The sequence below is a fragment of the Ctenocephalides felis genome, unplaced genomic scaffold, assembly GCF_003426905.1.
Source record: "Ctenocephalides felis isolate EL2017-DRISC unplaced genomic scaffold, ASM342690v1 CF-g0.4_SCAFFOLD_01886, whole genome shotgun sequence".
NCBI lineage: Eukaryota > Metazoa > Arthropoda > Insecta > Siphonaptera > Pulicidae > Ctenocephalides > Ctenocephalides felis.
The window spans coordinates 79,736,829-79,763,975 of record NW_020538040.1 but is presented as its reverse complement, the minus strand read 5'-3'; the positions used below and the strand labels follow the sequence as shown (position 1 = coordinate 79,763,975).

The 27,147-nt window shown below is 30.9% G+C and overlaps 1 protein-coding gene across 2 annotated transcripts in view; it reads left to right on the top strand.

Annotated features, from left to right (window-relative positions):
• The first annotated feature begins 2,929 nt into the window (after window positions 1–2,929).
• LOC113376144 (G protein-coupled receptor kinase 1) overlaps window positions 2,930–27,147 on the top strand; it is a 47,027-nt gene continuing 22,809 nt past the window's right edge. Inside the window, exons 1-3 of one of the 2 annotated variants that reach the window (XM_026616067.1) lie at window positions 2,930–3,430; window positions 25,002–25,078; window positions 25,539–25,612. In XM_026616067.1, the coding sequence (XP_026471852.1) occupies window positions 3,318–3,430; window positions 25,002–25,078; window positions 25,539–25,612 (264 nt within the window). In that variant the 5' untranslated portion in view covers window positions 2,930–3,317. The remainder of the gene's footprint in view (window positions 3,431–25,001; window positions 25,079–25,538; window positions 25,613–27,147) is intronic. The other variant, XM_026616066.1, reaches the window with a different exon arrangement.

Here is a 27,147-nt window from a genome sequence, read left to right as displayed (position 1 = left end):
ATTTATATATTAATATATACACCCGAAAATTTTGGCAAACCTTAGAAAAAATACGATTTCGGGCGCACAAATCAATCGATTTGAATGATTCAAAAAACATTCGAGTTGTTTTGACGGGGAGACGTGCTGATTAGCTTTTGGCAAAGGTAAGTCCAGTCGTTTCGAAGATACAGGGCAAAAAGTGCCAAAAGTAATTTAAAAACCTTTTTAAAGATATTGATTGATTAAGGAACTGATTAAATTTTTGGAAAGTCGGGTTCAGTGGTTGCGGAGATCCAACAAAAAAGTTAAAAAAAATGCCATTTGTCGGGCGAAATTGATTATTAGACATATACATGTTAAATTATCTGGTAACTTATAGAAATTTTAATAATAAATACAAATTGTGTTTACATTTCTATGGGTTTCGTACCAAGATTTAAACGTTTAATCTTTAACCGTTAGACTGCGATACGGCGTCTCTAAAACAGCCACGCAGCGCGATCCTTCTGAAAGAAATTCAAAAGAATTCAAATGTTTAAAAACAATTCAAAATTTTCAGAAAATCAAAATTGCCAATAATTTTTTTTCAAAATTTAAACAAAATGAAGTTTTTAAAAATTTGCCTTAAGGCACTAGTTTTTAACTTCCTGTAGGGTAAGCTATAGTAAACGCAAAAAATCGAAAATGAACATTTTTATATATTTTGAAATCGAAATGAACATTTTGGCATACTTTAGAAAAAATTGATGTATGTGTGTGAGTGTGTGCGTGCGTGTGTGTGCGGATACAAATTTTCGTCGACGATTCTGTAAACACGGATTAACCGATTTGAATAATTCAAAAAACATTCGATTTCTACTGATAAGGAGACGTGCTGATTAGTTTTTGGCAAAGGCAGATCTAGCCGTTTCGGAGATACGGGGCAAAAAATGCCAAAAATTGCATTTCAGTTTTTGAGATAACGGAGCGTCCGACTTAAATAATTCAAACAACATTGTACTTGTATTGACGAAATGCACAACTGATGAAATTTTTGCAAAGGCAGGTCCAGCATCTCCGGAGATCTAATAAAAAAGTGAAAAAAAATGCCATTTGAGTGTCAAAACTGAACATTATAGAGACATATGTACATCGTATTATCAGATATTTTACAAAGATTATAATCATAACTAAAAAATTTGTGTACATTTATATGGTTTCCGTACCAATGTTTACACGTTAGACGACTACGCGGCGCTCACGCTCTTTGAAATTTCGACTCCAAATCAACTATGCAGTGCGATTGTTAAAAAAAAATGTTCAAAACTTTTAAAATAAATCAAAATACAAAAAAAAATCAAATTATAAAAAATCAAATATTACAAGTCAATTTTTACAAAAATTTTAAAGTTTTTCAAAAATCTATTTTTTTTAAAGTCTTGCAAAGTATTTTTAATAATTTAGTTTTCGGTACAGGAAGCTTCAGCAATTTGCTGTAAGGCACATACCGTGCACCACTAGTTTAAATTATTTCTTATTCGGCTTGTAATAAATTAATATATATAATATTAATAAATTAATATTAAGTTTAATATTAATAAATTAATATTGAGCCGAATAATTATTAACTTCCCGTAGGGCAAGTTATAGTAATCGCAAAAAAATCGAAAATGAAAATTTTTATATATCTTTACGTTTCAAAGGTTTCTGAACATTTTGGCATACCTTAGAAAAACGGATGTATGTGTGTGTGTGTGTATGTATGTATGTATGTACGTGTGTGTATGTATGTGCGGATACAAATTTTCGTCGACGATTTCGGGAACACGGATCAACCGATTTGAATAATTCAAAAAACATTCGATTCGTATTGATAAGGAGACGTGCTGATTAGTTTTTGGCGCAGGGAGGTCTAGCCGTTCCGAAGATATGGGGCAAAAAGTGCAGAAGACGGTAACTCAGTTTTTAAGAGAACGGAGCGTCCGATTTTAATAATTCAAAAAACATTTTACTTATATTGACAAGATGAAGAACCGATCAAATTTTCATAAAGGCAGGTCTAGCGGTTTCGGAGATTTAATGAAAAAAGTAAAAAAAAATGCCATTTGGCGGTCAAAAATGATCATTAGACTTATGCACATCAAATTATCAGATATTTTATAGAGATTTTAACAATAAGTATGAATTTGGTTTACAGGTATATGGGTTCCGTACCAATGTTTACGCGTTAGACGACGACGCGGCGCTTACGCGCTTTGATATTTCGTCTTTATGCAGTTAAAGCAGTACGATTGCTTTGAAAAAAAGTTTAGATCTTCCAAAATATGTCAAAATAAAGAAAACATTTTTTTAAAAAAAAAAAAAAAAAATTCCAAAAAAAAGTAATTTTTAGTCCAATTTATAGTTTCTCAAAAATCTTATTTTTGCGAAGTAAATTTTTTTCAAAAATGTTAATCGTTTTAAAAAAAAAAAATGGTACGGGAAGTTCCAGCAATTTGCCTTAAGGCACGATGCCTTAATTGCCTTAAGACAGAATTCCACTTACAGCTAGTTTCTTATTCGGCTTATGGAATTTTTATATACATTTCCTCAGAACATCAACACAATACGGAACGTTATACGGCGATGCTCGTGTATTGACATGCACTAATTAATTCATTAAATTGACATTAGAGTGCATTTGCATTTGTATTTGCATTCGCATTGGATGGAGACAGAGGTACAACATGGGTAACTGCAGCAGCATGAGTGAGACTGCATAAGTGCGATCGCAGTATCGCAGCATCGCAGCAGCGTTGACCGCGGCAGCAGCAGCGCAGCAGCGCAGCAGCGCAGAAGATAAGATGATAAGAGCGATCGTCGTCGCGCGTGCGCCTTTCGCCCGATCGCCAGCACTCGACTCGATTCCTATGCCATTTACAACGCATTTACGTTGCGTGCTATACCGTCTATCGTGTACCCGTCGTGTACCCGTCGTGTACCCGTCGTGTACCGTGCCATTGCCATTGCGCGTATTCAGTGCCGTACAAACGTACAATTCGGTATGGCTTAGTGTGCGGTGCATTTTCTACCCATAGTGCCATTGTGCCGTATGTACGTACTCCGGCATCGACTGCTCTGCCGACTTGTATCGCTTCGCCACTAAACCGTACTTATTCAGTGATGAGTGGGTTTTTATGTGCCGCACATTATGTTCGGCGCGTTCGCGTTTCGAGTGCAAAATGTTCTCTCTGCTGAGCAAACGTTTGTCTAAAATCTAATGATTTTACTGGCGCTCTATGACATGTGTGATATAAGGTGTTGTGCTCTAGTGAATATGTGTTAATGCAACTCGTTATATAGATTAGTTTTACAAGATGGCGGACTTAGAGGCGGTGCTGGCAGATGTCAGCTACCTGATGGCCATGGAAAAGTCCAAATGCACCCCGGCGGCCAGAGCCAGTAAGAAAATCATACTGCCCGACCCTAGGTTGGTCAATTCGACACGTTTCTTATCTATTCCCTTCGAAACTTTAACAGTTTGACAAGGGCCCGAGTGTAAACATTTCAGCGCTGTTTTTCGTTTGACATCTCGAATGGGGGTCGTTTCCTTATTGCCTTTACGATATTATTAATTAATCGCTTTTATTTTATACGTCACTTTTAATTATACCCATTTTATAAGCATTCAATATAATAATGGCAATAATTATTTAACAGTTATTGGTTAACTAAACAAACAACTGTCAATACAAATGTCAAACGATTGTCAAATTTTTTCCTGTGTTTTGCTACATTTTATTACTTTATTTTTAGATTATATTTATTATTGTTAAAGTAAATAGAATTATCAGCTATATCTCTGTGAAATATTACTTTTTTGATTATATAAAGATACGACGCCAAATTTTATCTTTTATATAATCAAAACACGATAAGTTATTCCATACCAATTAATGATATTACTGCAAATAAATTACTTTTGAATATGTTGTGGTAATAGTTAGAATTAGTTCATGATCCTAACCTGTAATTGATAATAATTTTATATTATAATTTATAAATACGTAACTTTCTTCCTCATGCAAAGTGTATATAATTTAATAGTTTGCGTCTGTCGATACATCAGGAGTATTTTGACCTTTTCAACAGATATTTTGATGTATTTAAAATGATATTAATTAATTTTAATTAATTGATCTTTTAACTTCCCGTAGGGTAAGTTATTGTAATGGGCCGAAAATCGAAATTGAAAATTTTTACATTTCTCGACGTTTTGAAGGTTTCTGAACATTTTGGCATACCTCAGAAAAAATGGATGTGTGTGTGTATGCATGTATGGATACAAATTTCCTGTCACGTTTTCGGGCGCACGGATAACCGATTTGAATGGCTCAAAAAACATTCGATTCCTATTGATAGGGAGAAGAACTGATTAGTTTTTGGCAAAGGCAGGTCCAGCCGTTTCGGGGATACGGAGCAAAGAGTGCAGTAAATAGAAATCGACTTTTTGAGAGAACGGAGCATCCGATTTGAATGATCTAAAAAACATTCAATTAGTAATGATTGGGAGAAGTGTTTATTAGTTTTTGGCAAAAGCAGGCCCAGCCATTTCGAAGATACGGAACAAAATATGTAAAAAATTGCAGTTTTTGAGAGAACTAAGCGTCCGATTTAAATGATCCAAAGAACTTTATGCTTGTCAACAAAATAATTGATTTTGAAAAAAAAAATTTGTTTCAACTTTTTTTTTTTCAAAAAATAATTTTTTTGTATATAGAAAATAATTCAGATTTTATTTTTAATTCTGATTATAGTTCTAATATACTTCAAAAAATTTCAACTTTGCAGTTCAGTTCATATAATTTTTATAAGTATTAGAAAATGTTACAATATTAATAATAATCTATTTGAAAACATTCAGTATTTTTCGAATATTTCGTTACGTTACGGGAAGTTCCAGCAATTTGCCTTAAGGCACGATGCCATAGACGCAACTAGTTTTGTAACGTGTTTATTATCAGAAACTAAAAGCAAAAACTTTGGACGCAATTTATTAAAGGTTTGAATCGGATAACTTTACCGCAACTGTATAATTGAATTCCTAATATTTTTATTCTTTAGATTATAAATTATACTTTTAGGTGTGATTATTTTTTAAATTTCAATTCTACAATAAAAACAAATAGCTATGAGCTAATATATATGTAATAATAGTGGAGCGTCATTTGCGCGCATTGAATGGTTTTTTATTTTTAACTTCCTATAGGGCAAATTATAGTAATCGCAAAAAAACGAAAATGAAAATATTTTCTTATCTTTACGTTTCAAGACCTCCTGAACTTTTCCTGAAAAAAATGATGTATGTGTGTGTGTATGCTTGGATACAAATTTTCGTCCATGATTCGGGTGCACGGATCAACCGATTTGAATAATTCAAAAAGCATTCGATTCTTATTGATGGGAAGACGTGTTGATTAGTTTCCGGACAAGGCAGGTCTAGCCATTCTAAAGATACGGGGCAAAAAGTGTCAAAAATGATAATTCAATTTTTGAGAGAATGGAGCGTTCCGTTTCAATTATTCGAAAAATGTTTTATGTGTATTGACAAAATGAAGAAGTGACTGAATTTTTAGGCAGGCAGGTCTAGCGGTTTCGGAGATCGAATGAAAAAAAGTAAAAAAAATGCCATTTGCCGGTTAAAAATGATCATTAGACATTAAATTATCAGATATTTTATACAGATATTTAAATTTATATAGTATGTATAAATTTTGTTTACATGGGTTCCGTTTCGAGATTTATCCGTAAGACTGCAATGCAGCGCTTACGCGCTTCGATATTTCTTATTTAAAACAGCCACGCAGCATGATTGCTTTAAAAAATCTTTCAAAGAAGTAAATTTTTTAAAAAGTTTAAATTTTTTGTAAAACTTCTATAAACATTTTAATTTTCGGTACGTGTAGTTCAAGCAATTTGCCTTAAGGCACGATACCATGAACCACTAGTTTGAATTTAGTTTGAGGGTTCCACAGTTTGTGTAGACATATGAATCTATACTTTTATCTGCAGTACTTTAATCTTAATCTGCAGTCATTCGGGTTAATCAAAATTCATAATGCAACATTTTGCAACATATTTGTTACATGTACCTTGTCTATCTAGTAATTAATTCAACGGGGTGTTAAATATCTTATGCCACTTGCAACGTGTTCCAATTGTGATATATAGATTGTCATTGTTTTAAAATCTGTATACAAGATTTCCAATTTCTCTGATGCTAACAATCTTATCTTGATGATAAATGATACAAATTGAGTAAGTAAAAGTGAATAGAGCTCAACTAGTCTGTTCTTCAACTAAATCTTAACAGCATCAGTTTCATTGTGATGTTTTATAGGTATAATTATATTTATATTAGCCTAAAATATTTTATATTCAAAAATCAATTATTTCCATGTTGTAGACATTTAGGTGTAACTATCGATATGAAATATTGTTACATGTGTATGTCATTGCTCTAATTAACTTCCCGTAGGGTAGTTATAGTAATGGGCCGAAAATCGAAAATGAAAATTTTTGCATTTCTCGACGTTTCGAAGGCTTCTAAACATTTTGGCATACCTCAGAAAAAATGGTTCAAAAAACATTCGATACCTATTGACAGGGAGATGCGCTGATTAGTTTTTGGCAAAGACAGGTCCAGCCGTTACGGAAATATGGAGCAAAGAGTGCAGAAAATAGAAATCGAGTTTTTGAGAGAACGGATCATTCGCTTTGTATGATCCAAAAAACATTCAGTTCGTAATGACGGGGAAAAGTGGTTATTAGTTTTTGACAAAGATAGGCCCAGCGGTTTCGGAGATACAGAGCTAAATGTTAAAAAAATGGCAGTTTTTGAGAGAACTAAGCGCCCTATTTAAATGATTCAAAGAACTTTCTGCTTGTTTCAAATAAATAATTGCTTTTGGAAAAAAAATTGTTTCTAATTTTTTTCTTTCAAAAAATATTTTTGTAATTTTGGATTAAAAATTGAAAATAATACCCAGGCTAAGCACAGTATAAGCGCCACTCTGGTACAAATGTTTACCCAAGTGCGTTTAGACTGCTTATGTACTGGAGCACTTTTCCAATTTTGTGAAAGCTATTGAAAAATGTGAAAATGTCGCCAAGTTAAGCACAGTATAAGTGAAAATGTCGCACAGAATTATTTGCAAATGCGTTTAGACTGTGACTATAAGGGAGCACTTTTTCAATTTTGTGTAAATTAGGCAACTATTTTTTTGAAATTGAATTCGAAATGAAATGAAATGGCGATTGTTAATGTTCTGGAGATAAAATGATTTATGATTTACATTTGATTTGCTCAGATATAACAAGATAGCAAAAATAATTAAAGTTACAGTATTTGTAATAATATATTTGAAAACGTTCAACATTTCTCGAATATTTCATAACGGTACGGGAAGTTCCAGCAATTTGCCTGAAGGCACGATGCCATACACCACTAGTTTTTATTTAAAGCAATATCTAGTTACGGTGTAGTTTTCAAACAGGTACGATGTACAATTTGCACTGGCTACTTCAGAAATTTCAGCCTTTAGAATAAACTGGGCCATTATATTACCAATCAATACCGTAACCGTAAGTCACACATTGGCTTTATATGCCGGGATATATAAGATACGGAAGCAAAATTCTGATACTGGACTATATATATGTATATATATATATATATATATATATATATATATATATATATATCTTAGGGCGGGTCGATTTAAAAGTCGCTTTAAAATAAGATACTTTGCTGAAGAAACCATACCTCTAAAATGAATTCTGATGTCCCGTGCATTGACCCAAAGATAGGGATTGAATTTTGACAAATTCCGTTTTAATCCATTTAGAGTGCTCCAATCGCGTCTAAATGTATGACAAACCCCAAATAACTTTGCAAGGCCGATCCACCCATACCTATGGTTCACCCCCTTAGAGGTTTCCCATACAAATATTGCAAAAAATCATCGTTTTTGGTATTTTACTCAGGCTTAAAATATACTTTGAATCTGTTGGAAAATGAGGAAAAGTATTTCATACCTAAAAGTTTCTTTTTTTACATGTAATTATGAGCATTTTTCCATGCGCTCCGAACCGACACCACTCAAATACATTAACAAAAAAAAAACGTTATAAAGCAAAATGATCACATATATCTTCTTAAATATACTAACATATGTTATTATAAAGCATTTATATTGTATAAATAAACTGTGAAAGCATTTCTTAACCAATAGATTATTAGTGCAGATTCAACACATAAAAGATCGACTTTTGATATTTTATGAGTGACAATAGTTTTCGAGATTAATATTGGTATCTCAACATGTAATTTTGGTCTTGTAATCGATTATAAACGGTTTAAAAATACCGAACGGTCTTTGACGAATCCGCCAAAATTAGGATGCTCTTATAAAATCAAGGGAAAAAATTAGAAAGAAATTATAAATATAAAAAGGCATCTGTATGTTGCTGGAATATCAGATTAATAGTAAAAAAATATACTGACAAACACTTCAAAATGTTATTTGACGCGGCACGCCGAAATGCCTGTGGTAGCGCCGTTTTTAATTTTTTTTACTATTGTTACTTTAAAGTACAATAAGCAACTATATTTAATATCAGGATTATATTACTTTTCCTTCCGCCCGAAAATAAATGGCAATCCATCGATTAACCATTCTCTTATGTGTGGGATATTTTTGATATTAGCTCTTACGTCTAATAGTTAACTTATGATTGGATGTTGCAGCTATGTCCAAGAACGACGATTTCCACTTGGAATTATATTGTGATCTATAACCTCAATTGGAAATTTGACATCAGGTACTTTTCGAAGACGATGGCAATTATTATTACATATGTTTTCAAACTGCTGATAATAAAACCTATAAGAAGGGCTTTATAATGAATTACGGAAGCTTTTACGGCCACATCACATTCCATGTAGTAAATCTATAAAACTAATCCAGTTTTTAACTTCCCTTAGGGCAAGTTACATAGTTATATAGTTCAAAAATTGAAATTGAAAATGTTTGTGTGTCTTTGATGGTTTCTAAACAATTTGGCATACCTTAGAAAAAAATTATGTTTGTGTGACGAAAAATTATTTTTCGTCCCCAATTTTGGGCGCACGGATCAACAGATATGAAAAATGCAAAAAAATTCAATTCGTAATGACGGGAAAAGTAGTGATTAGTTTTTGGCAAAGACAGGTCCAGCCGTTTCGGAGATACGGAGCTAAATGATATCTTTCGAACGGTTTTTAAACTTTCAAAACCTGTTCAAGATCTTTGGATGCAAATTTTCGCACTTTTTTTTTTTTTTTTGCTGATTCTAACGAAATGCATCGTCTCGCAAAACACGTTATCGAATTAAAAAAGGCGTAATACAAGTAATAAATCTTTTAAAGCACATGTGTAAACTATATAATGCAAACATTATACTTTTCTTTATAACATTATAATTCACATTGAGATAAAAGGTGAACAAGCGTTTTGCTCGATTCACCTTTTTAGGTATTACATGTGCAATGGAGAACAAGAATACAAGTTCTCATAGATAGGTTAATTAATAATAGTTATCGGACGGGCTATGCCGGAAGTTAATTATATTACTTCCTTTACTTATATAGTTATTAATTTCGACTATATTGCGCGGGGAGAGTTTCACGATAGCACCCACGATGACATCTGTGGCCGAAGATGTCACGTTGAAAAATCTGAAAAATTCACCTTCGCTTTGTAAATAGAATACAGTCAAGTTCATTAATATTTTGATACAGATTTCGTACAAGACTCATTGTATATTTGACAATGTTCAAGTATATTTTTTGATAAATTGTATCAATTTAAGAAAATCGTATAGTAGATAAAATACATAAAAAACTGGGTGTACGTGTAATTATGGCTCAGGGCAAGTTGCATAAGCTTGCCGATTTGTGTAAATAATTAACTGAATAGAAATTTTAAGTTAGCTTACATACAAAGGAAAAAAAAGTTTGTATTATGAAGTTTTATAAATATGCTTTAAAAATATATATTGCATTATTACATTAAAATATATTACATTTATTAAACTTTTTTTTATTTGTTTGTCCAATTTTACAAAACGAACAGTCAAACCGTTTCTTTAGAATTAGCAGAAAACTGCGAAGTCGTTTATATTTTAGCCAAAAATACAAATTTTAACTTACAATTAGTTGTGTATGGCATCGTGCCTTAAGGCAAATTGCTGGTACTTCCTGCACCGTAACGAAATGTTCGAGGAATATTAAATGTTTTCAAATAGATTATTATAAATACTCTAATGTTGCCTAATATTTATAAAGAGTTATATAAAATGAATTATTTTATGCTAGCTAGAGGCTGTTACGGCGACGATATTAGAGAGCCGTGCAAAATTTTCCAGACTGGAAACTAAAAAAGACTTCAAACAATAGTTCGAGTTTTATATAGTTTTATTTACATATCTTATGTTTAAATAAATTTTATGATAAAAATAAATCGGAGATTTTTGTCATGTTAAGTACCCAAAATGATGCAACTTTTGTATGGGGGACCTCTAAATGGAGATCCCAGGGGGTAAACCATGAACATGGGTAGTTCGGCCTTCCAAAGTTACTGGGGGTCGGTCATACTTTCGGACATTATTGAGGCGTTCTAAATGAGCCAAAACAGGATTTTTTAAAATTTGACCCAATCTTTGGGCGAATGCACGGAACATCAGAATTCATTTCAGAGATATGGTTTTTAGAAAGTTTTAAGAAAAGGTTACCGAAAAAAACAGAATTAAGTATCTGTATGATTGATTATACACTAAAACTTTTTCACTAAAAAAGATTTTATCAAAAAAATGTGATTTTATAAATTTCTTTTCCGAAACGTCGACAGTAAATAAATAAAGAAATGGTTTTTTAAAAAAATATTTTGTTTTTTATTACTTTTTGGATTCATTGTTGGATTCTTTGTTTGGATTCAAAGGCAAGTCCAGCAGTTAAGAAGATACGGAGCAAAGAGTGCAGAAAATACAAATCGAGTTTTTGAGAGAACGGAAAAACATTCAATTCGTAATAACGGGTAGAAGTGGTGTTTAGTTTTTGGCAAAGGCAGGTCAAGCCGTTCTGGAGGTATCGAGCTAAATGTCCGTTTTTGGCAGAAAATGGCAGTTTTTGAGAGAAATAAGCGTCCAATTTGAATTATTCAAAAAACTTTTTAATAAGATTTTAATTTTAATTCTGGCTAAAGTTGTAAAGATCACTTATATACTTTAAATAAATAATTTTAACTTTGTAATTCAGTTTATATAATTCTTACAAATAAATATTAGACAATGTAACAGTATTTATATTAATCTATTAGAAAACATTTAATATTCCTCGAATATTTTGCTACGGTGCGGGAAGTTCCAGCAATTTGCTTAACCAGTTATTTTCTTTAATTGACTATATGTTAACACATAAATGAATAGTTAAAGTTAATGAATAATTTCAGAATTTATTATCGCCAATAACGGTTTCAATGGTTACTTTAATAATGATTGAATATACCAAATCTACTATTTTTTTAATGATTTCATTTCGAAAACGTGTGAATCGAATCATCAATAAGTTTAACTTGAGAGATCGTTCCTGCATGGAACATGTTACATTTGTGTAATTTCTCGAGATTATAAATAGAACGCGCGTATGAACGCATGGCATATGTGTATCATCTAACCAGTAGGAATGTATATATAAATATAATTTGTTGAATATATATATATATATATATATATATATATATATATATATATATATATATATATATCAATAAATAAATCATATCTAACTGTGTTATATTTAACATTACTTTATTCATTTATATAATATTCGACACAGTCGAGCGTCGTTTTTTTTAAACCCTTTTACCGTCATCACTTTCTAAACTAGTGGTGTATGACATCGTGCCTTAAGGCAAATTGCTTGAACTTCCCGTACTGTAACACAATGTTCGAGGAATATTAAATGTTTTTAAATAGATTATTATAAATACTGTAACATTGTCGAATATTTATAAGATTTATATAAACTAATTTGCAAAGTTGAAATTATTTAATTTAAGTATATTAGAACTTTAGTCATGATTAAAATTAAAATCTGAATTATTTTCGATATACAAAAATAAATTGAAACATTTTTTTTTCAAAAGCAATTATTTTGTTAAAACCAGCAGAAAGTTCTTTGAATCATTCAAATCGGACGCTTACTTACGCTTACTTCTCTCAAAAACTGCCATTTTTTGCACTCTGTATCTTCGAAATGGCTGGACCTCTCTTTGCCGAAAACTAATCACCTCTTTTCCCAATCATTACAAATTGAATGTTTCTTAGATCATTCAAATCGGATACTCCGTTTTCTCAAAAGCTATTTGTATTTTCTGCACTTTTTGCTTCGTAGCTCTGTAACGGCTTTACCTGCCTTTGCCAAAAACTAATCAGCACATCTCCCTATCAATAGAAAATGAATGTTTTTGAACCATTCAAATCGGGTGAACCGCGCGCCCAAAAACGTGGACGAAAAATTTTATCCATACATACATACACACGCACGCACTCATATACATTTTTTCTGAAGTATGCCAAAATGTTCAGAAATCTTCAAAACGTGAAGAAATGTAAAAATTGTCAATTTCGATTTTTTGACGATTACAATAACTTACCCTACGGGAAGTTAAAAAAAATTACTAATAAATCGAATGGGAGTTTTTATTTACTATTAGTACCATAATGCAATTTGCGACGAATCCTAACTTACAGGATTGTTTTATTGAAAATAAATTCTTATAAAAGAGCATGAGAATCAATGTCGAGCAGTTTTTGTACATCTGCATTTTATACTGCTGTTTTTTTAACTGTTTTAGATTGCAATAAACTTTACTTACGTACACTTTCATGTAGAATGAAGTACAAATTCTGAATTGCAATTTGCAATTTTAACAAACAGCTTTTACCCTTGATGTTTCAATGTTTATTTTTCCTTTCTTAACCTATTCGAGACGGCGATTTTTTTCGAACGCGGTCCCTAGGAACGAATTTTTTTTTTTTTTGTTTATATTGTTCATTTTTAATAAAAAAAAGAACTTGTTTACTACGGAAATCACCCAATTTGTAAGCAAATTTGCATAAATTAGATGATTGCACACCGTGTGTGCAATTCCCTCCTCAGAAAATTTTTATTGCGAGGAGCGGGTTGAATACCACGTGTGCAATGTAAGGTAAAATAAAAATACATCGTTAACATTTCCCACAGTGCAAAGAGTTGAAATTGATGAACATTTATTTTAAAAATAATTAGATTATATAAAACCGTTATGTTGCTTTCAATAATGAAGAACAGAATATAATGTAAAGAAAATTTTTAAGAAATAGTAAAAAGTAAAAAAAAAGTTGAATAATGAAGAAAATAATCTAAACAAGAAATGCATTTTTAGAAAAATGTCTAAAGGTAATCAGGTAATGTTTATATAGAAGAAGATGCTATTGCAGTTGGTGATACTTTTGAAAAATCGAATTAGATAAATATGGGTTCTTACATTGATATTTTCTAAAAATGTAGATTTCAAAATTCCAAACAAAATGTTTTGTTTTACGATTAAAACAATAAGACCAATGCCAATTTTTTTTTTAACTTCCCGTAGGGCAAGTTATAGTAATCGCAAAAAAATCGAAAATGAAAATTTTTATTTATCTTCACGTTTCAATATCTTCTGAACATTTTGGCATATCTTAGAAAAAAATGGATGTATGTGTGTGTGTATGTGTGTGTGCGTGTATGTGTGTGTGTTCGGATACAAATTTTCGTCGACGATTTCGGGAACACGGATGAAGCAATTTGAATAATTCAAAAAACATTCGATTCGTATTGATAAGGAGACGTGCTGATTAGTTTTTGGCGAAGGCAGGTCTAGCCGTTCCGAAGATATGGGGCAAAAAGTGCCAAATCGAAGCGTCCGATTTATGTCCCATGTTTATCCGTTAGACGGCGACGCGGCGCTTACGCGCTTTGATATTTCGTCTGTCTTCGTCTATATGCAGTTGAAGTAGTACGATTGCTTTGAAAAAAGTTCAGAATTTCTAAAATATTTCAAACTAAATTTTTCTTCAAAAAGTTTTTTTTTTCAAAAAAAGTAAGTTTTTTCAAAAATATAGTTTCTCAAAAAATCAAATTTTTTCAGAGTAAATTTTTTTCAAAAATGTTAATCTTTTAAAAAAAAATAATTTTTGGTACGGGAAGTTCCAGCAATATGCCTTAAAGCACGATGCCATGCGCCCCACTAGTTCTATACTTTACAGATACTATTAATTAAAAAAAATCTTATCTCGACGACTATATTACTCAGAATTACTGATAATTGCTCATTATTATTATTGCACACACGGTGTGCAATCGGTCTCGAATGGGTGCTCGTATGCGAAACTGTATGGAAGATAATAATGAATAATCATTTTCATTGTACATAATTAATTTACAAAATGTTTGATTTTTTTATATCTGCCAACTGCTCATATCCGTTTTTTTTCATTTATGTTGTCATGAGAAGAACTATGCAAAATTGTTCATACAGAGGCCTAATGCTAAGAGTGTCCCAAGTTTGAAAAGGGCTTTCCTTCTAGTTGAGTTGACAAAATCGGCTATTTTCAAACAATTTTATGCAGACATTATATTTATATTGAGTTCAATAAAAGATTCTGCTGGTTACTTTATGAATTTAATATTAATGTCAAACCCGGTAATTAGTTCTGTTTCTATTTTTCTGAAACTGTTCCATTATTTCATGTTATTGCTGAATTGATAGTTTACTCTTACTCCATGACAGGATCCCATCCATTTTATTATAACCTAGTCTATTGCTGCGGCGGTTTACGGGAACTCGTTTACACATTCCTTATGTGTATTTTATTTTTTCGAAGAAGAAGACAACTTATATAATTTTTTTTAATATATATATATATCAAATGACAATCAGAATAGAGTGATTCTATAAGCCAATAGAATTTCGATATAAAGTAAATATCTGAGTTCGAATACTGACATCGTAGGGGAACTCCGGTGGGGTTGACTTTACATCTTTGGATGAGGTCTATCGGTTGCTATTTCTTAAGTCTTTATGATATCGGAGTAACGAAGTCCTTTTTTACTGCTTCTTGTTTCAATTTTAGTATTGTGTATTATACTGTTAAAAACGTACCATGGAGCCTGAGAATGATGGATAACTGCGATTTGCTGTCGCAATCGCAAAGTTTCACTTCGTTTGACGAGATAGGTCTAAGCACCGTTGTGTTAAGGAGTACTTTATTCATCAGAATTGCGTCTGATGATGAACCAGAGTTTTTTTTAACTTCCCGTAGGTTAAAGTTATAGTAATCGCAAAAAAATCGAAAATGAAAATTTTTGCATTTCTCGACGTTTCAAAGGTTTCTGAATATTTTGGCATACCTTAGAAAAAATGGATGTATGTGTGTGTGTGTGCGTGTGTGTATGTATGTGCGGATACAAATTTTCGTCGACGATTTCGGGAACACCGATCAACCGATTTGAATAATTCAAAGAACATTCGATTTGTATTGATAAGGAGACGTGCTGATTAGTTTTTGGCGAAGGCAGGTCTAGCCGTTTCGAAGATACGGGGCAAAAAGTGCTGGAAACGGTAACTCAGTTTTTAAGAGAACGGAGCGTCCGATTTTAATAATTCAAACATTTTACTTGTATTGACAAGATGAAGAATTGATGAAATTTTCATGAAGGCAGGTCTAGCGGTTTCGGAGATCTAGTGAAAAAAGTAAAAAAAAATGCCATTTGGCGGTCAAAAATGACCATTAGACATATGCACATCAAATTATCAGATATTTTATAGAGATTTTAACAATAAGTATAATTTTTTTTTACATTCCTATGGGTTCCGTACCAATGTTTACGCGTTAGACGGCGACGCGGCGCTTAAGCGCTTTGATATTTCGTCTTTATGCAGTTAAAGCAGTACGATTGCTTTGAAAAAAAGTTTAGATCTTCCAAAATATGTCAAAATAAAGAAAGCATTTTTTTTTTTAAAAAATTTAAAAAAAGAAATACATTTTTTGAACAATTTTTTTTTCCAAAAAAAAGTAATTTTTTGTCCAATTTATAGTTTCTCAAAAATCTTATTTTTTCGAAGTAAATTTTTTTCGAAAATGTTAATCGTTTTTAAAAAAAATAATAATTTTTGGTACGGGAAGTTCCAGCAATTTGCTTTAAGGCACGATGCCTTAATTGCCTTAAGACAGAATTCCACTTACAGCTAGTTATATTTATTGCTTAGAGCATTTAGCCAACTACAGCATTTCAATGAAGCATAGTATATTATTTTTTATGCTTAGCTTATTGCTCGTTATGCAATTTTCGAGTTATTTTACTTAGTTTCTGATCTAAATGCAAGCTCAAGTATTTGACAATCGTAACTGTGGAGACCATCTCCACTAACTCTCGTTAGTGTTAAAATTTATAAAAGGACATTTGCGATTTCTTGAAGAAAACGTTATGCGCTTGGTTTGTTTTCAACTTTTATTTTTCATTTGCTTGTCCAACTTTATTGAGTCGCTTTTGGAGATTTTTTCAGCAGCTACGGTGTTGTCGTAGGACAGGATGCATTTACTGTTGTATCGTTTACAAATGTTACAATTAGCGTGTTACTTCCAGTTGGAGTAATTTCAAGTCATGGTACGCGAAATTCCAGCAATTTTCCTTAAGGCACCATGCTCCCACTAGCAATCTTTTTCATGCCAGGTTAAAACAGAATTTTGAGCTTTATTTTGATGGTAGTATTATTAATTCGGGTAGCGAACATATTTGCTTTATTAATAATACATAATTCAATACATAGATATGACAAATCGTGACTATTTTTTAGTAATTTGGATAGAAAATTGAAAAATGATTTTCAAGATTTATATTGCAATACTTATTATTGAATGAAGTTTCTATATAATTTAACATTTTGTTATAAAATAAATTGAAAAAAAAAATCACCTACCTTCGGTGTTTTTAACTTCCCGTAGGGCAAGTTATAGTAATCGCAAAAAAATCGAAAACGAAAATTTTTATATATCTTTACGTTTCAAAACTTTCTGAACATTTTGGCATGTTAGAAAAAATGGATGTATGTGTGTGAGTGTGTGTATGTGTGTGTGCGTGTATGTATGTGTGTGTGCGTGTATGTATGTGTGTGCGGATACAAATTTTCGTCGACGATTTCGGGAACACGGATGAAGCGATTTGAATAATTCAAAAAACGTTCTATTCGTATTAATAAGGAGACGTGCTGATTAGTTTTTGGCGAAGGCAGGTCTAGCCGTTCCGAAGATATGGGGCAAAAAGTGCCAAAAACGGTAACTTAGTTTTTAAGAGAACGGAGCGTCCGATTTGAAAACATTTTACTTGTATTAACAAGATGAAGAACTTATCAAATTTTTATGAAGGCAGGTCTAACGGTTTCGGAGATCTAGTAAAAAAAGTAAAAAAAAAATGCCATTTAGCGGTCGAAAATGATCATTAGACATATGCACATCAAATTATCAGATATTTTATAGAGATTTTAACAATAAGTATAAATTTTGTTTACATTCCTATGGGTTCCGTACCAATGTTTATGTGTTAGACGGCGGCGCGGCGCTTACGCGCTTCGATATTTTGTCTTTATGCAGTTAAAGCAGTACGATTGCTTTGAAAAAAAGTTCAGAATTTCCAAAATATTTCAAAATAAATTTTTCTTTAGTCTTTTTTTTTTCAGAAAAAGTAAATTTTTGTCAAAAATTTATAGTTTCTCAAAAATATAATTTTTTCCGAGTAATTTTTTTTCAAAAATGTTAATTTTTTCAAAAAAAAAAAAAATTTTTGGTACGGGAAGTTCCAGCAATTTGCCTTAAGGCACGATGCTGTGCGCCCCACTAGTCTTGTTATAATGTTCTGTAGTGTAGGTACTATAATGAAAATCCATTCGTTTTTTGGAACGAACTCTATAAGCGACACTCGGAGTAGCCAGTATGAACGTTTTTCTTAAGAGTGTATTGAAAATAAACTTCGCAACACTTTCATAGCTCTGCTATAGAATTCTATTTTAAGAAATTATCGTTTAACCGTGCCATCGTAATCGCAGTTTCATTGAATTTCCTAAAGACAAAAGAGGGGGCAAGTGTTTAGATTAATTCCAGAATCAAAATAAAATTTTCCAGGCATAAGAGAAACTTTAATCTAAGTTAAATTTATTTAAATCAATTCGGAGGATCTTTTTTTTGAATCAATATGTATCAAATAGTTTTATATTTCGCACCTTAAATACATTATATTTACATATTTATTTATTTATTGATAATTTCAGGCTCTTGTCAAGCTTATTTATAATAAGTAACTAAAGTAAAATTAATTTATAGTTTATTTAGTAGCAGCACAACGCTGAAAGTAAATAACTGAAAATAAACATATCAATCTCAAATATAATATTTGCCATAAAATAGTTCATTATGAAGCCTAATAATATCGCGTCAAGTCTAAATTTCATGCGCAACGTGTTCAAATTTTTATTAACTTCCAGTAGAGTAATTTATATTAATCGCAAAAAAATCCAAAATGTAAATTTTTATATTTTACGTGTCAAAGATTTCTGACTATTTTGGTATTTCTTAGAAAAAATGGTTGTATGTGTATGTGTATGTGTTCGGATACAAATTTTCGTCGATGATTTTGGGAACGGGTCAACCGATTTGAATGATTCAGAAAACATTTGATTTCTATTGATAAGGAGGCCTGCTGATTAGCTTTTGAACGTCTGATTTCAATAATTCAAAAAGCATTTTACTTGTATTGACAAAATGGGGAACTGATTAAATTTTTGGGGAACTGGTCTAGCGGTTTCGGAGATCTAGTAAAAAACAGGTAAAAAATGACATTTGGCAGTCAAATATGAAATTATCAGATATTTTATAGAGATTTCAATAAATATAATTTCTTTTGTTTACATTTCTATAGGTTCCGTAACATTGTTTATCTATTAGACTGCAACGCGACGCCGCAGCGCGATTGCTTTAAAAGAAAGTTCAAGATTTACAAAATATAAAAAAAAGTTTATTTTTCAAAAAAATTTAAAATTCTGGAATGTATTTTTTTTTTCAAAATTAAAAAAAAAATCTTTTTTAAATAATTTCATATTTGGTACGGAAAGTTCCAGCAATTTGCCTCAAGGCGCGATGTCATATACCACTAGTTCATACCTGTAAAAATACTAGATTATTGAAATAATAATAAAAAGAGCTATGATTGATAAAAATGAACATGGTTGTACAAAAGATCAAATGAGACTGCATAGATAAGGTAAGAAAAGAAATATTGAAATCGAATTGAGAATCGAATATTGAACGTTTTGTAATATCATACAAGGCAAAGATGAAAATTTTAACTAACAATAAGATAGCATGAAGTATTTTGTTGTCAAAGTTTTGGGTGCTGAGTGAATACCTAAACTTAAATATTTCATTTCTCCGTTGTTGTTCTATTGATGAACATTTATTAAGCAATATCGAATCACCAGAATTGGGCGGTTTCACCTATTTCGAACTCCATGGAATTTTTTTTATTAAATTATTACTATTCAAAACCACTTATCCCGCTTCTTTCCTTGTCAAGAAATCATTTTTATACAATCATACAAGATATAAACGGTAGATAATTCGAATAAATTGTTTTATGACTTCCAAAAATTAAAACCTGCGATGTGCCCGTGTACGAGCGCTGAGCAATTGTTATCTTCTCGATAGGATACGTAACGCGAATCTGGACAAGCTATAATATGTACATATTTACGGATCAAGGTCCCTTGATTATTTTAAGACTTTTTAAAATGTACGTTCAAGTTTTTATTTATGCCTGGACAGCAAGACAATAAAGCTAAAAAATAGACGAACTTTGGTGTAATCGGGATAAAAGTAGATTTTTGCATATTTTTTTTATTTGGTTCATTCACAGTTGCAATTCTAATGGTGATTGTGAATAGTTTATGTTTAATCAAATCACAAATCTGTTTGCTTTTTCTGGTTTGTTTTATTCTTTTTCTGTATTTGAAATTTTTGCTTCATTATGTAAAATCTATTTACTTGTCTCCTTCAGCCATAATAGCATTTAAAATGTTATTATTTAAATAATTTTAATGGGGCATATTTCTCAAACCTAATTAGGTAAAGAAACTAGTGGTGTAGGCATCGTGCCTTAATGCAAATTGCTGGAACTTCCCGTACCAAAAATTAAATTTTTAAAAAAGAATTTTTTTTTAAACTTTGAAAAAATTAGATTTTTGAGAAATTTTGAATTTTTGGAAAAAAAATGTTTTTTTTATTTTGAAATATTTTGGAAATTTTGAACTTTTGAAAACGAAAATGAAAATTTTTATATATCTTTACGTTTTAAAGGTTTCTGAACATTTTGGCATACCGGGCTCGGCAGTAGGTAAGCTGTTAAGAGCGACGGGACTTGTTTCAGAGGTCCCGGGTTCGATACCTACTTTGAGCAGCCTGCTGTCAGGCAACATTGACAACGATTTTCACTTGGAAATATAGATAACAATATGTTTCCAAGTGAAAATAGCTCTCATCCTGCGGCATTGTTGCACCATTAAAAATATTCGCCCTATTACAGAAATTGTAATAATAATATATCAAACAGAGATGTGACAACTGATTGGGTTGCCATCTGTCAAACAGACTAGTATTACGTCAAAATCAGCACAACAGCTTATAGAACTATTAGGTTTTGATTGCTGTTCAAAAATAATTTAAAAAAAATTTTTTTTGGCATACCTTAGAAAAAATGGATGTATGTGTGTGTGTGCGGATACAAATTTTTGTCGACGATTTCGGGAACACTCGTAAAATTGCGATGACAAATCACGTATGAGTGTACGAGGGTAAAAAGTTTTTAGGCGAAATTCTTAGCGCGTTTCTCTGTATAGTGTGGTGTGGGAGTAGGTTTATAACCTCCAAATGCTTTTTAAAATTGAGCAAGTTTCAAAATATGATAAATATGTACGCAGTTCGACATACATGTCATTAGATTTAGCGTTATTCGGGTGTTAAATATTCTATATGTTTTGACTTAAAATTTTATGTCATCATCAGTGCTATGGCTATTGTGTTTTACATCAGGAGATGTGAGCAAAGCACACAATTTAGCACTAACATTGGCACACTAGCTGAAGAATTTTTACTTTATAGTGTAATTTTTATGTTATAGTGTTATATTGTATTTGTATGATACAGTGTTGTCCTTGCAATGCAGTCTCTATAAATCACTATATAAGTAACAAAATGAATTTATTAACTTTTTCGGGTCTGGTCCAAAACCTTATGTATTCAACTATTCCTCCAAAAGTATCTCCGACATACCCTTATTCATTTTATATCACCATGTGTATTATAATATTACAAAGGAAAAAAAAGTTTATATTATAAGGTTGTCAAATATCTCCCTTCCGCCTTTTTGTATTATAAACCAAGAGCAAAAAGCGGAAGGGAGATATTTGACAACCTAATATTTAGTTTTATAAATATGCTTTAAAAATATATTGCATTTATTAAACTTTTTTAAATTTTTTTTTTAATTTGTTTGTCCAATTTTAAAAGACAAACAGTCAAACCGTTTCTTTAGAATTAGCAGAAAACTGCGAAGCCGTCTACATTTTAGCCAAAAATGCGGAACAAATTTTAAACAAATCGTTCGAACAATATCGATATGTTCGAATTTTATCTGAATAGCTAACTTTAAATTTTTTTCAGTCAATTATTTACACAAATCGGCAAGCTTATGCAACTTGCCTTAAGCCATAATTACACCTACACCCAGTTTTTTATGCATTTTATTTACTATGCGATTTTCTTGAATTGATACAATTTCTCAAAAAATGTACTTGGACATTGTCAAATATACAATGAGTATTATACGAAATCTGCATCAAAATATTAATGAAACGTGACTATATTCTATTTACAAAGCGAAGGTGAATTTTTCAGATTTTTCAACGTGACAACTTCGGCCACAGATGTCATCGTGGGTGCTATCGTGAAACTCTCCCCGCGCAATATAGTCGAAATTAATAACTATATAAGTAAAGGAAATAATATAATTAACTTCCGGGCATAGCCCGTCCGATAACTATTATTAATTAACCTATCTATGAGAACTTGGATTCTTGTTCTCCATTGCACATGTAATACCTAAAAAGGTGAATCAAGCAAAACACTTGTTCACCTTTTATCTCAACGTGAATTATAATGTTATAAAGAAAAGAATAATGTTTGCATTATATAGTTTACAAATGTGCTTTAAAAAATTTATTACTTGTATTAAACTTTTTTTTAATTCGTTCGTTTATTTAGAATCAGAAGTAAATTGCAAAATTATTTTGTCTACGTTTTCTTAAAACATCCTGAACCGATTATAAAAAATTGATTGTGTGTGAAAAATTGACTGATTAGTTTTTGTTAGTAAAAGTTTATTTGTAATTAAATGCTCAATTGTTTTGCGTTTTTAATTAAATTTATGGCCTTAGAGTTCATACGAATACTGGTTTACAAAGTTCAAAATATAATATTTATATTATTAAAGTAAGATATTTAAGTGCATTCAAAATGATAATTTTATCTATTCTATCGTAAGAAAACATTAATTCTCATTGATAAATTTGATAAATTACTCACATCGGCAAGTTTTTGCATCTTGTTTTAAGGTGAAATGACACATATATTTTATTTATTCAGAACATTACATATTTGAAATGAACTAAAAGCAGATCTAACTAGTAAATACCCCTGTGGTAATTACTAATTGGATCAAAATTGTTAGATCATATTTATTATAATTTATTATAAATCCAGCAGTTTTGGAGTTAAGGAGCTAAATGTGCAAAAAATGGCAGTTTTTGAGAGAAAAAAGCATCCGATTTGAATGAATGAAAAAACTGTATGCTTGTGTTGACGAAACGCTTTTTTAAAGAAAATTTTAAATTTTCAGAAAAAGATTTTTTTTTTGAATATCGAAAATAATTCGGATTTTAAAAATTTCAATTCGGTACGGAAAGTTTCAGCAATTTACCTCAATTATTTGATATCTGCGCCCAATTTATATTATGAAAATACAAGTTCTTTCTTCAATACTTTTTCATATTATACTCGTTTATAAATTATTTTCATCATGTTTTTATCTTAAAAGGTTATTATGGGCATTTTCTACGATGAATGTTACATAACATGAACAATTAAGTTTCTTTGTTGTTTTTCATAATTCGCGCACATACCTGTTGGATGTTCGTTTTATCTTTAAAACTAATGGTATTACGTCCTTAGAGAATAACATGCCTGAAAATTCCCGTATCGCTCTTTTGTGTTCAAAATAATAGAAGATAATATAATAAACAGTGGTACCCCGCCTTATGAGCTCAATTCGTTCCGTAACCACGCTCGCATGTCATATTGCTCGTATCTCGAAGCAATTTTTTCATATAAATACATTGAAATGCTATTAATTCGTTCCAGCACAGGTTTTTGATAACAAAAATAAATGAAACTTTATTGCTAATTGTGAGATCAAATACATATTCTGCAAAAACATAGCAAATTACTAAATAAAATGACTAAATTATTATACTAATTTTTGCGTTTACAAAACTATCCAATGAGCATCATTTTTTACTTCAACTTATTATAGTATTGCGAAAATGAGTTAGATACTTTAGCGTGAGTTAAAAAATTCGCCGTGATTTTTATCCACAAACTTTTCAACTTTGTCCCACATTTCACAAACAAGTGCACAACATTAGTATTAATGAATTGAAATTTATAACTTTAAAATAATTTACTTTAACCCTTTCGACTCGGGAGCCGGACTGCCAGTCGGTACGCTGCGCTCGGAATATTATAGTGCTATACTCATCTCTCAACTCGGAATTTTTTTTTGTATCGAATTTTTTCAAAATGTGGTTATATTGCTATTAAATATAGTTATTATGATAATAAAATAGAAAATTTTGAAAATTTAAAAAAAATGCACTCAAAACCATGCTATATTGTTTAAAAAATCATTTCTTCACAGATCTTTATTAAAATTATGGGTATCATGAGCTAATAAATTAATTTTGTTATATATTTATTTATAAAATTAATAAATCAATCAATAATTGAATGTAATAGTAAATTAATTTTTAAAAAATAAAAAAAAATTAAATGTAAGTTTAGTTTGCGACGAGTCGTCGCCGACACGATTTGCCGCCGGAGCGGCGGCATCCGAGCTTAACGGTAAAACATATCATGCCGCCGGTGCGGCGGCATCCGAGCGCAACGGTAAAATGACTATGCCGCCGGAGCGGCGGCATCCGAGTCGAAAGGGTTAAATATTTGTATGGTAGTTAAATGCGACGTCGCATATGAAAATCGTTATTACATACAATTGATATTAGATGAATCTATTTCATTCGCACCTCCATAAGTTTACATTACGCCTCTCGCTGCTTTGACGACTCGTATCTCGAATTTTGCTCGTATGACGAAGCACACGAGCCGCTTCTTTGGCGGCTCGTATCTCGAAAAGTTTGTATGGCGAGTCGCTTGTAAGGGGGGTACCACTGTATTGAAATGCATTCGAACCAGAATTTTGTTACACTTTGCATATTATGAAGCTTCAAAAACTTTTTTTTTAAATAAGTCTGTTATGGCCAACGTCCTTGCAATGTTGTATTTTGAATATGCCATTTCTCAGTTGTGCTACTATATAAATGAAAAGCACAATATGAAGTATTTTTATCTCTGCAAATCGTAATTAGTTTGTACCTAACCCTTTGTAAATACGTATTCATATACGCTATTTTTCTTCTTTTTTACGATTTATTACATTTTTTTATTTTTTAATAAATATATAGTGTTATTATATTTTTCTAATACCTTTTGAGTTATTTCAGTGTGCGAAGTGTTATGCATAAATACCTGGAGAAAAAGAATGAAGTCAACTTCGATAAAATATTTAATCAAACATTAGGTAAGTTTTGTAATATATAATATATATATATATATATATATATATATATATATATATATATATATATATATATAGGGAGGGTCTTTTTAGAGGTCACTTAGGCACATATGATTTTTGGATTCTAGGAATTAAAATAAGAAACTTTGCTGAAGAAATCATACCTCTAAATTAAATTCTGATGTTCCGTGCATTGAGCCAAACCTCTCAGGGGGGGGGGGGTCCCAGGGGGTCAAACATTTGGATTGCGATTGGGGTACTCTAAATGGATCAAAATGGAACTTTTCAAATTCGAATCCTTATTTTTGGGTCAGTGCATGGGACATCAGAATTCATTTCTGGTATGGTTTCTTCAGCAAAGTATCTTATTTTGATTCCTAGTTTCTGAAAATCATATGTGCCATAGCGACTTTTTTTACCTATGCAAAACTATATTATGAATTGTATGAACTTATTTTTGCAGGATATCAGTTATTCAAAGACTATTGTGAAAATGCATCAGAAGAACCAATACCACAGCTTAAATTTTATGAAGAGGTATGTTTCAGAAATTTTCCATATGCGTACACGTATGTAATAGCATAATACGGTCAATTTGGACTTATTTGACACTAGAATTTTTGTTTGAATAGTTTGTGTAATCGACAGTAAAAATCGACTTATTTAATACTCCAATTAGTATATTTGTTATAGATCAGAAACTTAAGAATTGAACAGAATTACAAAAACGCATTATCAAATCGTTTTGAAATTTTTAAGTTCTACATAATTATTTAAAAAAAGTGTGATTAGCATCTGAAAAAAGTTCTTGTATTAAACTATGAAAATCTATTGGTTGTTTCTAATAATACGATGTTTAAATTTCAACTTGTGGAAACAACCGAAATGAATTTTATTTCCCTCGTTTGTCTTTCGGGCTTGAATTTGATTTTATTAGTATTATTATTTATTTATTATCAACAGTTTTACTGTAACTTTTTATGATTTTTGAGAATGTGCTGTTATTGAAATATATTTTTTGCATTGATACAGGCATAATTAAAATAAACTAAGATAAAAACTAAATTTATCTAAAACGTTTGATCAAATAAATTTTGAATTAGAATAGTTATGAAAGGGTCTAAGTCGAATATTGCGAAACGTTCTACAAATGCTTCAATATACAGAATGCAAAATTATTATGCCGGTATATTAAATTTACTGATATTTTCTTCAACATTTGTCACTATTAAATCGCCAAAATAAATTAGATTCCCGCTTATCATAGCCATACTATGATACTACCGTTTTTCATAAATTTATTTTCTAGATGAATTCATTTTATAATTTTATAAATTGAACATAAGAAAATATCGATAATTTTGCACGAGCTTGCGGTTATCAATGTGACATTAACACTTTTATAAAGGAAGATTTTATATATTTATGAAGGAAATTGAAAATAGTTTCATATAATTTAGAGTAAATAATTTTGGTAACATGAATATAGATAAAGTTATAATTTTGTTTTTGCAATTTATTTATTCATTTTCAGTATTGTTTCAATTTTTTTCATCATGAATCCAAAATCAATGGATATTTGTGTAGACAGTTTTTCATTCTGTTCAAAAACAAATAAAGCACTTTTATATATTTTATTTACATAACACAGATTACTCATATACATAGTGATACTTTAAACAAAAATGCTTTCATAGCGAGGGATTGTTTGAAAAGGACGAACCTTATAATACCAACTCAAACCAGTACCTCAGAAAGTGGTATAACGAAGCAATCGTATTTTTTATACAAACGACAAATGGAAAACATCTAAGTGTTAAATGACCCAGGAAGCAAATACACTTAAATGAGTGATTCAATATAAATGATATAAATTAAACTAGAGTCATACACACTTAAAGGAGTGATATAGTAATATATTTTTTTGGATTGTCAATAAGAAACGATTAAAGTATTCGTTTTGATTAAAATTTCAATGTCTTGAAAATAATTTCGCAAGGGATAAGTTTATGTGGATGATTCGTAATTTGAACTTACAGTACTTGAAGTACTGTCTATTTAATTAAATAATT